Source organism: Martes martes, assembly GCF_963455335.1.
Source record: "Martes martes genome assembly, chromosome: 9".
Lineage (NCBI taxonomy): Eukaryota > Metazoa > Chordata > Mammalia > Carnivora > Mustelidae > Martes > Martes martes.
Window position 1 is genome coordinate 20,623,749 of NC_137896.1, and position 14,880 is coordinate 20,638,628.

The 14,880-nt window shown below is 46.1% G+C and overlaps 1 protein-coding gene across 1 annotated transcript in view; it reads left to right on the forward strand.

Annotated features, from left to right (window-relative positions):
- Window positions 1-14,880, forward strand: part of TTI1 (TELO2 interacting protein 1) — a 47,494-nt gene that overhangs the window by 7,273 nt on the left and 25,341 nt on the right. Inside the window, exon 2 of the mRNA XM_080813276.1 lies at window positions 8,856-11,179. Coding sequence (XP_080669402.1) covers window positions 8,890-11,179 — 2,290 coding nt within the window. The 5' untranslated portion in view covers window positions 8,856-8,889. The remainder of the gene's footprint in view (window positions 1-8,855; window positions 11,180-14,880) is intronic.

A 14,880-nucleotide genomic window follows, 5' to 3' on the forward strand; every position in this document is an offset into this window, starting at 1 on the left:
GGCACATGGGTGGCTCAGAGGGTTAAGCTTCTGCCTTCACCTCGGGTCATGATCCTAGGGTCCTGGGATCAAGCCCTGCATCGGGCTCTCTGCTCAGCAGGGAGCCTGCTTCCGCCTCTCTCTCTGCCTGCCTCTCTGTCTACTTGTGATCTCTCTCTCCCTGTCAAATAAATAAATAAAATCTTAAAAAAAAAGAGAGAGAGAGAGAGAGAGAGAGAGGGAGAATCTAACAGGATCCTCCCATAAAGGATGACCTCAGCTACCTGTAGAAATTACCCCAAGAGAAGAAGAATATGGCAGTTTTTACCCAGAATCCAGTTCAGGCACAGCTGATATTAAACCTCTACCAACAAGAGAACCAGACCTTAGAATATGGCTGTTGACTCAACAGGCATGTATTGAATATTTGCTGTGTGCCTGAAGCAATAAACAAACCTGTCAATTATCACTCTTCTAGAGTCTATATTCTAGTGAGAGGAGAGAGACAATAAATAAACAGGTAGATAATCTGGTTTGATGGATGGTGCTAAGTGCTCTGGAAGAAAACTTTAAGGTCAGGAAGAGGAGATAGTGCAGGGGTGGGGAAGAGAGAGGATAGATTATAGTTTTAAACAGGAGTGATCAGAGAAGGCTCACTCAGAATTCACGTTTGAGCAAGCCGTAAAAGGGATGAGAGAGCAAGTCATGAGGAAATAATGGTAGAACAGCAAGTGCAAAGGCCCAGGGATGAGCATGTCAGCCCTTGATGAAGTGTGGCTCACTGGCGGTGATGGCATCTCTATCTTATCTCTATATTTACAAGGTGCTTTGACTTTTCTTCTTCCTGGCCTTTGCTTGTAACAGCTGTTTTACCTTGAGAGCCTTCCTGCACAGCTCTGAACATGTAATCCTCAAATTCCAACACGAGTCCCCTTCCCTCCATGAACACTTCCCTGTTGAAGTTCATTCTTTTTCCAAATGTCTTTTGTACTTCTTTCCTTTTTTCTCCCTTTTCCACTTCTTGATTGTATGATATAGTAAGTGCCTTGTGATCTACCATCTTATCCTTTTAAGTGTCTGTAAGGCATAGCATCTTTTCCGGTGCCAACTACCCCATTTGTCTTCACCAACTATATGCCATGGCCCAGGGATGGTCTCTAGCTCATCCAGTGACAAGGCAGAGAGAGAAGGGGAAGATGGGGAGAGGCTGTAGGCTCACCCATGTACTACGATTGTGGATCTCTTCCCTTGCCTCTCAGTGACTGCTTTCCGTGACCACAGCTTGGGTGTGCTGAGCAAGGAAAAACAAAGTTGGCCATCAGCAATCGAGAACTGGTTATTCAAGCTTATGTTTATTCAGTCACTGTCTGCCACAGTTGGACTCTGGGTGGTTTTCTCTACTCAGCCAGAGAATCCACTCTTTCTGAATGCCTCATCCCAGTGGGCCAGAACACCCGTGGAACCATCAGTTACAGAAACATCGAACTTTGCAGCACCACATTAGTAATCAGGGCTGCATTTTATAGGAACAGAATCTGAGACTCCTAAGTCTCTAAATCTCTAAACAATTTCTTTTGTAATTGACATATTGTCACACAAGTGTGATTTCATGGCCATCCCATAAAGGTATATGATTGCCTTTTATAGTCATGTCAGAGCAGCAATTTGGTATACTCTCTTCCCTGCAAAAAGCTGGTTTATATATTTCTGAGTCTATAACCTGTTCTTTTAAAGATCTCCAATTGCGGTAAATCTTCATCTGTATAATACTCCATTGAGAGATTAAACCACAGTTTATCCATTCTCCTGGAGATGGGCATTCAGGGGCAATTGTGGATAGTATATTCTTGAACACACCTTTTGGTATGTTTATGTATGTATTCTGTTGGGTATTTATCGAAGAGTAGGATTACTAGGTCATAGGGCACTCATGTGTTTACCTTTAGAATAATAGATCCTGCCAAAGAGTTTTCCAAAGTAATTGTACCAGTTTACACGCCTACCAGACCTGAATAAGAGTTCTAGTTGCTTCATTTCCTTGCTAACAACTAGTATTTTCTTTGTCTTTTTTTTTTTTTAAGATTTTATTTATTTATTTGACAGACACAGATCACAAGCAGGCAGAGAGGCAGGCAGAGAGAGAGTGGGGGAAGCAAGCTTCCTGCCAAGCAGAGAACTGGATGCGGGGCTTGATCCCAAGACCCTGGGCTCCTGACCTGAGCTGGAGGCAGAGGCTTTAAAACACTGAGCCACCCAGGCACCCCTCTTTGTCTTTTTTTTTGTTTTTTTTCCCTTTTTTTCAGCTTAGCCCTTCTGGTGGATGCATAATGACATTTTATTGAGGTTCTGAATTGCATTTTCCTAACTTAATGATGTGGAGTGTCTTTTTTCATATGTTGATTAAGCATTGGACATCCTCTTTTTTGACATGTCTGCTCAAGTCCTTTCTCATGTTTTTCCTGGGTTGCCTTCTGAATGATTTATGAAAAATATTATCAATATGAGTGTTTTGTCAGATATATAGCAAACATCTTTCATTCCTTTACGGGTTGTCCTTTCACTGTCTTAATGGTGTCTTTTGAGGAACAGAAGTTCTTAATCATAATGTAATCCAATTTATCCTTTTCTTTCTTTCTTTCTTTCTTTTTTTATGGTTGGCCCTTTTCTGTATCCTGTTTAAGAAATCTTTGCCTACCCCAAGATCACAAAGATGCTCTTCTCTGTTTTCTTACATTTTCTTTACATTTCACATTTAAATCCAGTGTCAGATGGAATCAAGACATACATATTTTTTCCTATGGATAACCAAATGACACAGCACCTTCTGTTAAAAAGACTGTTCTTTCCACCAGGTCATTTCAGCTTTTGCCTTTGTGAGGTATGTGGATCTCTTGCATTTGAGGGGGCTACTCTGTTCCATTAGTCTGTTTGTCAATCTTTATGCTAATAACGCACTGATTTTACTTACTGTACATGTACCGTAAATCAGATAGTGAAATCAGATTGTGAAAGAACTTACACTACCACAACTTACCAATCTAATTTCTCTTCAAGATTGTCTTTGCTGGAGCACCTGGATGGCTCAGTCAGTTAGGCATCCGCCTTCAGCTCAGCTCATGATCCCGGAGTCCCAGGATCAAGTTCCACATTAGGCTCCCTAAACAGCGGGGAGCCTTTTTCTCCCTGTGCCCCTCACCCAACTTGTGCTCTCTCTCTCTTTCAAATAAATAAAGTCTTTTTAAAAAGCGGGGGTGGGGGGCGCCTGGGTGGCTCAGTGGATTAAAGCCTCTGCCTTCGACTCAGGTCACGGTCTCAGGGTCCTGGGATCTAGCCCCACATTGGGCCCTCTGCTCAGCGGGGAGCCTGTTCCCCCCTCTCTCTCTGCCTGCCTCTCTGCCTATTTGTGATCTCTCTCTCTGTCAAATAAATAAATAAAATCTTTAAAAAAAAAAACGTTGTCTTTGCTATTTGAGGCACTTTGCATTCCCATATCAACTTTAGAGTCATCTTGTTACTTTGTACAAAAATCCTGCTGGGATTTTGATGGCTACACCAATGATTTTCATCCAAGGGCCATTTTTGCTTTCCACAGGGCATTTGACAGTGCCTGGAGAAATTTTTGGTTGTTGCACTTGGAGGAATGCTACTGGAACCTGGGGACAGAGGCCAAAGATGTTAGTAAATATCTTACAATGGATAAGACAGCCAACCACTAACAAATAATTATCAAACCTAAAATGTCAAAGGTGCCACTGTTGAGAAAATCTGCATTAATGTAATCATTGTTTCAGGGAGCTCTCTACCATTTTATTATTTGTTTTCTATATGACCCACTGGTTTTGCTTCTCTTTTTCTCATTTTTTACCTTTTTTTGGATAAATTAAAAAATATTTATTTTTTTAATGCTGCCTGAACTTATTAAGTATATATTCTTTTACAATTCTTTTGGTGCTTACCCTACAAATTTCAGATTATTGTACCACCTCCTCAAACTACTAGACTTTTAATACATGTAACTCCTTTTACATCCCCTCCCATGCACCTTTGTGCATTATTGTCTTGCACTTTGGTTTTATATCTATACTTAAATTGCAAAACACATAATCATTTTGTATAGTTAGCATTATTTTATACCGGTATATTCCATTGTTCTTCAATCCCTCCTACATAGCTGTGCTTCTGTCTAGGTTCATTTTTCCCTTTATTTTTTTCCTTTAGTGCAGACCTGATAACAATGAATTCACTTAGTTTGTTTTGTTGTTGTTTTTAAAGATTTTATTTATTTATTTGACAGAGATCACACATAGGCAGAGAGGCGGGGGGGGGGGGAAGCAGGCTCCCCACTGAGCAGAGAGCCCGATGCAGGGCCCGATCCCAGGACCCTGGAATCATGACCTGAGCCGAAGGCAGAGGCTTTAACCCACTGAGCCACCTAGGCGCCCCGAATTCACTTAGTTTTTATCCAAAACCATCTTTATTTCACCTTCAATTTTGAACGCTGGCTTCATAGGGCATAAAATGCAAGCCTCATAGTTATTTCCTCTTAGCCCTTTAAAGATGTCCCTCTACTAGTGTCTTCCAGATTTCATTGTTTCTGTGGAGAAGTATCTGTCAGTCTTACTGCTCCGTTACTTTTAAGATTTTTCTTTTTAGTTTCAGTTTACAACAGTTTCACTGTGATCTGTCTGTGTGTCTTTGTCTTTGTACCGCCAACCTGGGTTTGCTGAGCTTGAATCCGTGGGGTTGATCTCTTTCATGTGTTTGGACATTTCTCAGCTGTCCGTCCCCCAACAGCAGCCTTCTCCCAGAAGCCGTGTATTTTGAGAGCCCTAAAAACTGCAGGTTTGTCCCCCTCCACCCCACATAACAACATTTTAAAAGCGTTGTGGTTTCTCTTTCCTAAGTGACAGCCTTTGACCTGGGCCACACTGTAATCCTGAGCTCATGTCAAGGGTCAGCAAATGCAGCAAGGGCAATAAAATAAAATGAAGTGAAATGAAAAAACAAAAAAATAAAGGGAAACAGCTATCAACCGTTGACTCACTGAACATTCCCCCCTGGCGAGAGTATCCGTCCACCTAGTCCCTGTTGCTTCCACAACTACTTATGTTTTAAGAAATTATTTTTGTAATTTATCTGGCTTTTTGTAGTTGTCAGCAGGAGTATTAGCCTGCCAGGACCCTACCATATCCAACTTCAAGGCAGAAGGAGCCCGATGTTTTTGAGAGCTTGTCACGTGCCAGATGCCTTTCTAGGTTCGATGTACAGGATTGCCCCGTCTGAAGCAGCTAAGACAGAAGGATAAATCCTGCAGCAGACGGAATTCCATAGTAGCGGTGTGCATGGAGGTGACTGAAACAGGACAGAGAAGGCAAATGTGAAGGAGTGCCACCTGCTTGGGAAATTGCAAGTTTTGTCATTTCACATGGCTGCAGTTTCAGCTGGAAGGGTTGAAGTTAAGGTTGCTGAGCTAGGCAGGAGCCCGATGGCCAAGGGCCCCGTGTGCCATGGTGAATAGGCGGGCTAGGGAGCATAGTGGAATTCTAAGCAGCGAAGAGTGATCAGATTTTTGTTTTAGAAAGATTACGTACATGTCATTGTGAAATGTGGATCCAAGAAGGGCGAGCATGCGAGGCCAGGGGCCGTGGAGGAAACAGTTCCAGGCAGTCCAACATTAAATAGATGGTTATCGTCAGCAACAGATTTGAAAGATGTTGAAGGGGTAGCATTGATGAAATTGAAGAGAATAGGGGCATTAAGAGGGAGGCGGGAGAAAGAGAGGCTAAGGTTTCTAAATTTACAGAAGGCTGTAAATCACCAGGGGGGCGCCGACGGTCGAGCTGAGTTCAGTTTGGGATGTACTGTGTCTTCCCACTTCATTAGCTCTATTGTTGTTTGTGTCATAGAATCTGAGAGGGTGGTTCCGGGGGGCCCCAGGTTGTGTTCTTGAAACTCCTGAGATAGATAAAGAGAGATGTAGAGCCCCAGGCCATTGCCTTCACTCCAGCTTCAACCAGACCCTCTGATTTATTCTACCTTGTGTGGGCTTCCACTTCAACATTTTATTTGAAACAAGATTTCCACGCTAAGAGAATGCTAGCAGCGTTTCCTTCCTCGTTCATCTTCCTGTTTAAGGTCTCTGTTTTGAGTTGTCCATTTGAATGGAGTCCATTTCAAGTACCTTCCTTCGGAGGGTGTGTGGGTCATGCCCTCTCTGCATCTTTGCTCTTGTTCGTGCAGTCTGACTGGTGTCTCTCTTGGCTGTATATAGGACTTAGGAGCCACAGGCCTTCCTTTGCAGTCAGTAAATGCTATTCCGTTGTCTTCTGATGTCCCTTGTTGCAGATGAGAAAGCCAGAGCCGGTCTTCTTCTAAGTTATTTGTTTGTTTCTTCCTGAAAATATGTATAATTTTCCTCTGTCTCTTTTAGCATACAGGAATTTTACCAGAGTGTGATTAGGTGTGTGTCCTTCTGTCTTTTCAGTCTCCAGGTAAATCTTTCTGCAGCTCAGGGAAATGTTTCATTTGTTTATTTGTTCTGGCTCCTCCATCTGGTCCTTTCTCTCCTTCCAGAATTCCCTGCTATTTATTTATGTGTTGGTTCTCCAAGTCTCATGAGTTCCGTCTCTTTGTATTTCTGCTCTGAGTTTTAAAGTAGCTCTAAAGTAGCGGTCTTCCAGGCTGCTAATTGGATCTCAGTAATTAACCGTCTTTTTTTAAGAAAAATACCATCACTTGAGCTTTTTTGGTGTGGAAAATCATGTTTTTAAAATTCTAAAAGATATCATTTGCCTTGTGATCAGACTTTTTTTATCGCTCTTATTTTTCCAATTCTTGTCTGTCTCCCTTAGTGGTTCTGTTAGTCTAAAACTCACAACCTCAGACAGTGCTCTGCTTGCTTTTCCTGCCTCCGACTCCTGGGTTGCATTAAATGGCTATCTTCCTTCCCTTTTGGTGTTCCAACTACAGTACCTCAAGCAGGGGACGGCATAGCAGCCTCCGGGTCACGTGTGTGTGAGCCGGTGCCAGTGGGATGGCAGTAATCCCTGGCCGAGCCTTCTGCCATCAGTAGCCTGAGATAGGGCAGATTTGAGTTTTCTCCCTTGGTGGGGGTCACAGAGACCAAGAGATATCCCCCCAACAAGCTTCACAGTGACCAATATTGCCCTTCCTTGCAGAATACCATGAGGCTCTATGGACCAGACTCTCTCCAGAGCCTGATTGTTGCCCTGGAGCCCTCTCCTGACCCAGGAGGAAAAGCCGGCACTGACTCTCTCTCGCTGGGCTGAGCAAGTCTTGCCCACACCCACCAGGCACCACTTGCCTGTCAGCCCTATAGTCCATGGGGCTCTGGAGGGTTCATCTGGAGGAACGGGGCATCATCTGTTCAGAAGCCCCCAGTAAGTTGAGCCAAAAGAAAGAGAAAGAGATTGGGAGATGCAGACGGACTGACAGACCCCACCAGACTAGACAATCTCTAACCTCCCTCCAGTGCCAGCATTTTACAGTTGTACTCGTTTATGGTCTCCAGCTTCAGCTCAGTCCTCAGTACCCTTGGGCCACACTTTTATGTCTTCCCAGCATGCTCTGCTTCCCCAAAGGGAAATATTGGAGACTTTTATTTCTCTCCTCAAACCCTCTGTTTACCCCGCCCTCCCCCTTCTTGTTCACTGTCAGCCTATGACTTTGAATTTCTCCTCACAAAGCAAAGAGACTCTCCGGTATTAAGTTGCTCAGTTCCTTTGCTCACCTATAAACCTGTCTCCTTTCACTGCTGCCTGCCGTCCCATCTTTCCATCCTGCTGGTTTCTGTCTTTGCCCATGATTTCTGTGATGGTGTGTGTTCCCAGTTTTCCCCTTTCTCTGGCCACTCCCTCCTGTCTTGTTCCGCTCTTGGTCTCACCCAGCTCGGACTCTTCTCCCATATCTTTGGCTGCCGGGGGCCTTTCTCAGTGCATAAAGTTGATCCTGTAACTTCCACTTAAAACCTCTCCATGACAGGAACAGACAAAACGAATCCGTGGTCATAGAAGTCAGAGTAGAGGTTACCACTGGGCAGGGGAAATCGGAATCAACTGTAAAAGGGCTTGAGGGAGCCTTCCAGGGTGCTGGAAATATTCTGTCTTGTTTTGGGTGATGGTTGTATAGATCTCTACCTCACAAGAATCCACTGAGCTGTACATTAAGACGAGTGCATTTTACTCTATGAATCTTATGCCTCAACTTGAAAAAGAGAAAACTGGGATGCCTGGGTGGGTCAGTCAGTTAAAAGTCTGCCTTCGGCTCAGGTCATGATCCCAGGGTCCTGATATAGAGTCCCACATCGGGCTCCCTGCTCATTGGGGAGTCTGCTTCTCCCTCTGCCGCTCCCCCCACTCTCGTGTGCACACACACGCTCTCTCTCATAAATAAAATCTTTAAATTAAAAAAAAAAGATAAAAATAAAACTTTCAGTGGCTCTCCACTCTTACCACAGGTTAAGATCCAAACTCGTTAGCGTAGCCCACAGATTGCTATTATTTCTCCCTCAAGTGTGGCTTAAGCATCTTCTTCCTGTGACCCCTCCCCTGGCTTTCGCAGACTTCTGACGTATGGGTCCCCCCCACTCACCCAGGACCGTGAGCCCGGGCCAGTCCCAGTTCTTAGCAGCCTGTGTCGTAACCGTCCGGCTGCTTCCCTCTCTGGACTGGGGGCCCCCCCTCACCCCGATAAGAGCAGCCAGCCACCTCTCTCAGTTCTGCTGCTCCCCAGGCGCCTCGTGCAGTGTCTGGCGCAGAGGCCCCCACGAAGTGTCTGTGGTTGAATGAAAGCAGGTTCGCCTTGTATTTGCTCTGAGCTTGACCTTCACTGAAAAGCCTTCTTCCTCCGGCCTGCAGGATGCTTCCGCAGTGAGAAGAAGGCTGCTGCGCGATGGCCGTTTTCGACACTCCCGAGGAGGCCTTTGGGGCCTTGCGCCCCGTCTGTGTTCAGCTCACAAAGACGCAGACGGTGGAGACGGTGGAGCTCCTGCGGGCGCGGCTGCAGGCCGTGAGTGACTCGGCCCTTCAGGAGCTCCAGCAGTACGTCCTCTTCCCGCTGCGGTTCGCCCTGAAGACGCCGGGTCCCAAGAGAGAGCGCTTGATCCAGAGCGTGGTGGAATGCCTCACGTTCGTCCTCTCTTCCACCTGCGTGAGGGAACGAGAGCTTCTCCAGGAGCTCTTTTCCGAGCTCTCCGCGTGCCTGTATTCACCCAGCGCCCGGCAACCCGCAGCTGTGTCCGAGGAGCTGAAGCTGGCCGTGATCCAGGGCCTCAGCACGCTGATGCACTCGGCTTACGGGGACACCGTCCTGGCTTTTTATGAGCCCTCTATCCTGCCTCGGTTAGGATTTGCCGTATCTTTACTGTTGGACCTTGCAGAACAGGAGAAATCCAAGCAAATTAAAGTTGCTGCCTTAAAGTGTCTGCAGGTTCTCCTCTTTCAGTGCGACTGTCAGGACCACCCGAGGTCCCTGGATGAGCTTGAACAGAAACAGCTGGGGGATTTGTTTGCTTCTTTTTTACCTGGAATCTCAATGGCACTGACCAGGGTGATCACGGGAGACTTTAAGCAAGGGCACAGCATTGTCGTGTCTTCCCTAAAGATCTTTTACAAGACAGTGAGTTTCATTATGGCTGACGAACAGCTCAAAAGGACCTCGGACGTCCAGCCGAAGCCTGCCTCCGTGGAGCCCAGAGTCGCAGAGCTGATGGTTCACAGGGAAGCCAAGTGGGTAAAAAACACCAGTGACAAACTGACTGTCCTTATTAAAAAGATAACTGAGTGTGTTTCCATCCACCCACACTGGAAGGTGAGGCTAGCCCTGACAGAACTCGTCGAGGCCCTTCTCTTGAAGTGCAGTCAGTCCCTGGTCGGCTCGGCCGGACCCCTTCTGAAGGCTTTGGTGGGTCTAGTAAATGATGAGAGTCCCGAGGTCCAAGCCCAGTGCAGTAAAGTTCTGAGACATTTCGCAGATCGGAAAGTAGTGGTCGGCAACAGAGCCCTTGCCGACATCTTGTCAGAAAACCTCCATTCCCTCGCCACGTCTCTGCCCCGCCTCATGAACTCCCAGGACGATCAGGGCAAATTCTCTACTCTCTCCCTATTTCTTGGTTATCTGAAACTCTTGGGCCCCGAAGTGAACTTCGTCCTCCGCTCTGCGGCCCATCTTCAGCGCCTTTCCAAAGCGCTCATCCAAGTGCTGGAATTGGACGTGGCAGACATCAAGGTCGTCGAAGAGCGGCGCCGGCCTTCTGGTGGTCTGAGCTCCTCTCCGGAGAGCGCGGCTCTGATACAGAGGAGGTACTTCCGCTTCTTCACCGACGAGAGGCTTTTCCTGCTTTTGCAGGAGCTGTGTCAGCTCCTCGGTTTTTATGGGGACCTCTATCTGCTCGTTGATCACTTTATGGAGCTCTACCACGAGTCCGTGGTTTACCGGAAGCAAGCCGCCATGATCCTGAATGAGCTGGTTGTGGGGGCTACTGGGCTGGAGGTGGAGAATCTTCATGAAAACCACATTAAAACAAGCCCGGAGGAACTGAAAGAGATCGTGACTGCTATACTTGAAGAATACACGAGCCAAGAAAACTGGTATCTGATCACCTGTATCGAATCTGAGGAAGGGGAAGAGGAGCTAACAATGAAGCAGTCAGGCCTCCGGGCCATCACATCTGCTGCACACACCTGCCAAGTCACATCTTTCCCGGCCTTCTCAAAGCCAGGTCCCACTATCTGCTCCATGAACAGCAACATCTGGCAAATATGCATCCAGTTGGAAGGGATTGGCCGCTTTGCGTATGCACTAGGAAAAGACTTCCGTCTGCTCTTGATGTCAGCCCTCTATCCAATCCTGGAGAAGGCTGGGGACCAAACCCTGCTCATTAGTCAGGCAGCTACCGGCGCCATGATGGACATTTGCCACGCCTGTGGCTACGACTCTCCGCAGCACCTAATCAGTCAAAATTCGGACTATTTGGTGAATGGGATCTCTTTAAATCTGCGTCATCTGTCTCTACACCCCCATACCCCAAAGGTCTTGGAAGTCATGCTGTGGAACTCGGATGCTAGCCTGCTTCCTTTGGTGGCAGATGTGGTTCAGGATGTCTTGGCCACTCTGGACCAATTTTATGATAAGAGAGCTACTTCCTTTGTGGGTGTCCTCCATGCCTTGCTGGCAGCATTAGGTACAGTCAGAGCCCTTTTTAATGCTAATCTAGGGGAAGGCCTAGTATCCTTGTTTGCCTAATCTTCTTTTTTGTTTGTGTGTGGTTATGCTATGGAGGACATTATTTGAATAGTTGTTGGTCCAGCCCTACAGGTTATGCCAGGATTCTACTGCCTTTTTTTTTTTTTTTAATGTGTGTGTATACACACGCTTTTAATAACCTCTGCCGTATATTGAGCTTCTTCTCTGTGTCAGGGTCATAAACCCTGCAGACTAAATGTAAACATCATTCTTATTTTACTGAAAAGAAGAACTAAGGCACAGTGAGATCGACTTAGCCAGGGTCACACAGGTAATAAGGAGTAAAGTCAGGAATTGTGACAGTCTTGTTCTTTTCAGTATCCCAAACTGCTTCTGACAATACGTGGGGTTAGAAGTATCTGTACTAATGGAGAACAGGAAGAACAGGAATTACTCAGTCTGCAGATGAGCTGGAGCGTTACGGCCCACTAGGACTCTCTGTGATGATGGAAATATTCTATATATGTTCTGTCCATTGCAGTAGCCACTGGGTACACGTGGCTAGTGTAGCTGAGGCACTGAATTCTTTATTTTAACTTAAATAGCCACATGTAGCTAGTGACTACCATACTGGACAGAGGTCTAGAAACTTTTTTTTTTTTAAAGATTTATTTATTTATTTGATAGACAGAGATCACAAGTAGGCAGAGAAGCAGGCATGGGGGGTGGAGGAAGCAGGCTCCCTGCTGAGCAGAGAGCCCGATGTGGAGCTTGATCCCAGGACCCTGAGACTGTGACTGAGCTGAAGGCAGAGGCTTAACCCACTGAGCCACCCAGGCGCCTGTAGAAACTTTTTAACATTTTAATTGTATGAGGTGGTTTGAGTTTCTCTCCTTCCTTTTGATCCTGTTGGGTGTCTGTTGGAGGTGTTAAAAACCATTAAAATGGCAAAGTTTTGGACAATAAGAAAAAGAATCTCTCAATTAGATAGTCAGTCTTTGAATGAAAAAAATAATGAGCTATATACTTGAGTCCCTTTTATCCAAAGACCGTATCTCTAGTATTTATTCCAGTACTAGGATCCTCCATGGTAGGTAGAAATGTCACTGACCTCATTTCGTCAGCCAAGAAAGCCAAGATCATGTAAGAAAGTTTGTCACAGCAAGGAGGGGCAGCTGGAACAGAGACCGTCATCTGCCCTATACCTCAAACCATTTCCAGTGTTCATTCATTCATTCGTAAACACTCGCATGCCATCTAAATGTTCTTCTATTCATTCCTTTGCTAAAAGCGTGACTGCCATGTGTCGGACACTGTGCTTAGGCATCAGGATATAGCAGTGAGCCACGCAAATACAGTCATGCCATTTTCTTGCTCCTCAAAAGAGATGGCAACTAAATTATCAAACAAGTTCATTTCAGAGTCTAATAAGCACTATGAAGAAAACAGACAACCTGATGCCAGAGGAACAGGGCTAGGATACTTTCAGTCGAGTGGTCAGGGAGGGCTTCCCTGAGGAAGCAACAGTGGAGCTGAGACCTGAAGGCTGAGAAGGGTCCCTGGGTACGTGTGAAGCTGTCCTATCCTTTTTATGTTTTTTAAGAACCTTCAGGTCAAAGAAGCAGGTACAAAGATGTGGAGGAGCCTGGGAGAGAGGCCACTGTGGAGAGAGTGATATGAGATAAAGCTGGCAGGTGAGGCGAGGTGAGGATAAACCCCATGTGGCCTTTTAGACCAAGGGAAGGAGTTTGGGTTTTATTTTGCAACGACTCGGGAGTCTCTGGACTGGCTTAGTCGCTGAGACGTCAGCAGTGACCGAGAAGGATTGGGTGCTGCCCTCGCGGCAGTGCTGCTGAGACTGGCTAGCAGATTCCATGGTCCAAAGCTAGCCCAGACTTCCACCTTTAGTGCTTTGGGGAACTAGACTACGTGTCCATTTGAGATTTTAAAACTATATTGAGAGGGGCACCTGGGTGGCTCAGTGGGTTAAAGCCTCTGCTTCGGCTTGAGTCATGATCTCAGGGTCCTGGGATCGAGTCCTACATCGGGCTCTCTGCTCAGCAGGGAGCCTGCTTCCCCTCCTCTCTCTCTGCCTGCCTCTCTGCCTCCTTGTGATCTCTGTCAAACAAATAAATAAAATCTTAAAAAAAAAAAACTATATTGAGAAAAGGCCTGTTAATTATATGCTCTCAGGAGATATCTCAGTTGGGGCCTTGAAAATTGAATTGTCTTGGGTTGCTGATGTCTTTGGTCACCTCGAAAGGAGAAACCCTGTGTAGCACTTTATTTTTATTATTATTTTTTAATTGAAGCGGAAGGGGAAGGGTCTCCACTGTAGAGATAAAAAGGAAGATGGTTAACATTGACTTGAGGACATCCTAGGAAAAGAAGCAAGATGGGAGATGGCTTTCCTGAAAGTGTTGAAATCACCCCAAATATACTTGCATTTGGAATGGTGAGCAGTGCTGAAGGAGAGTTGGTCAGTTGCGCGTGAATCACTCTGTGTTGCCGTTTCTGTTTGTCTTCGAGTTATCTTACTGATGGCCACTCTCTTCTTTTTTATTTTATTTTGAGAGAGAGAGAGAAGAGGGGAGGGGCCAAGGGAGAGGGAGAGAGAATCTCAAGCAGACTCCCTGCAGACGTGGGGCTCGATCTCACGACCCTGAGATCTTTTTTTTTTTTTTAATATTTTATTTATTTGACAGTGAGAGAGAGAGAGAGAGAGAGAGAACACAGCAGGGGGAGTAGCAGGCAGAGGAAGAGGGAAAAGCAGACTCTCCACCAAGCAGGGAGCCCGATGCAGGGCTTGATCCCTGGGCCCTGGGATCATGACCTGAGCCACCCAGGCGCCCCAACCCTGAGATTTTGACCTAACCGATGGCCACTCTTTTAAAATGGGAATGGAAGTGTGGACTCAGAGACACACTAGAAAGTCTTCAGAGGACCCAGCACATGTTTCAGGAAATGGAGTCACCATAATTAGCAGTGTTTCACAGCCACTGGCTAGAAAACATTAAGTGCCACAGTGAGGGCAGGAACGATCAGCATGGTTACCGCCGAGCACCTCCTGCCAGTTGCTGAGGACTCACAGCAACGAGAACAGGGTAGCTTTGAAAGCAAGGAAGAGTCTGTGCCACGCACCTTGGCACTGAGAGGCTGTGCCACAGCCATACGTGGACGGCTGCCACCTGGTTTTCGTGGCTGCCTAGGATACTGCTGTGCAGCTGTGCACAGTTTGCTTAAATGGTCCTTTCTGGGTGAAGATTTTGGTTGTTTCCATTCTTTTGCCGCCACAAAAAAAAAAAAAATGCTGCAGTGAATATCTTTAGAGTTCATTTTGAACATGTCAGAGTATATCAATAGAGTAAATTCCTAGGAAGGAGTACTGGCTTAGAGGACAGTACATTTAATCTGTTTTTTGGGTTTTGTTGTTTTGTTTTGTTTTTGTAATCATTGTGGGGCTTAAACTCACAACCCCAAGATCAAGAGTCACGTGCTCCAGAGTGAGCCAGCCGGGCACCCCACATTTCAGTTTTAGATGAAGAGTTTCAGGGTGCTCTCCAAAGAACTTGCACCCGTTTAAACTCCTGTCAGCAGCGGAGCAGAGAGCTGATTTTGCCACACCCTCCTCTCGACTATATTCCTGAGTCTTTTGCTAATCCTTGCTTATCCAATAGGAGAAAAATAGCACCTTATTAT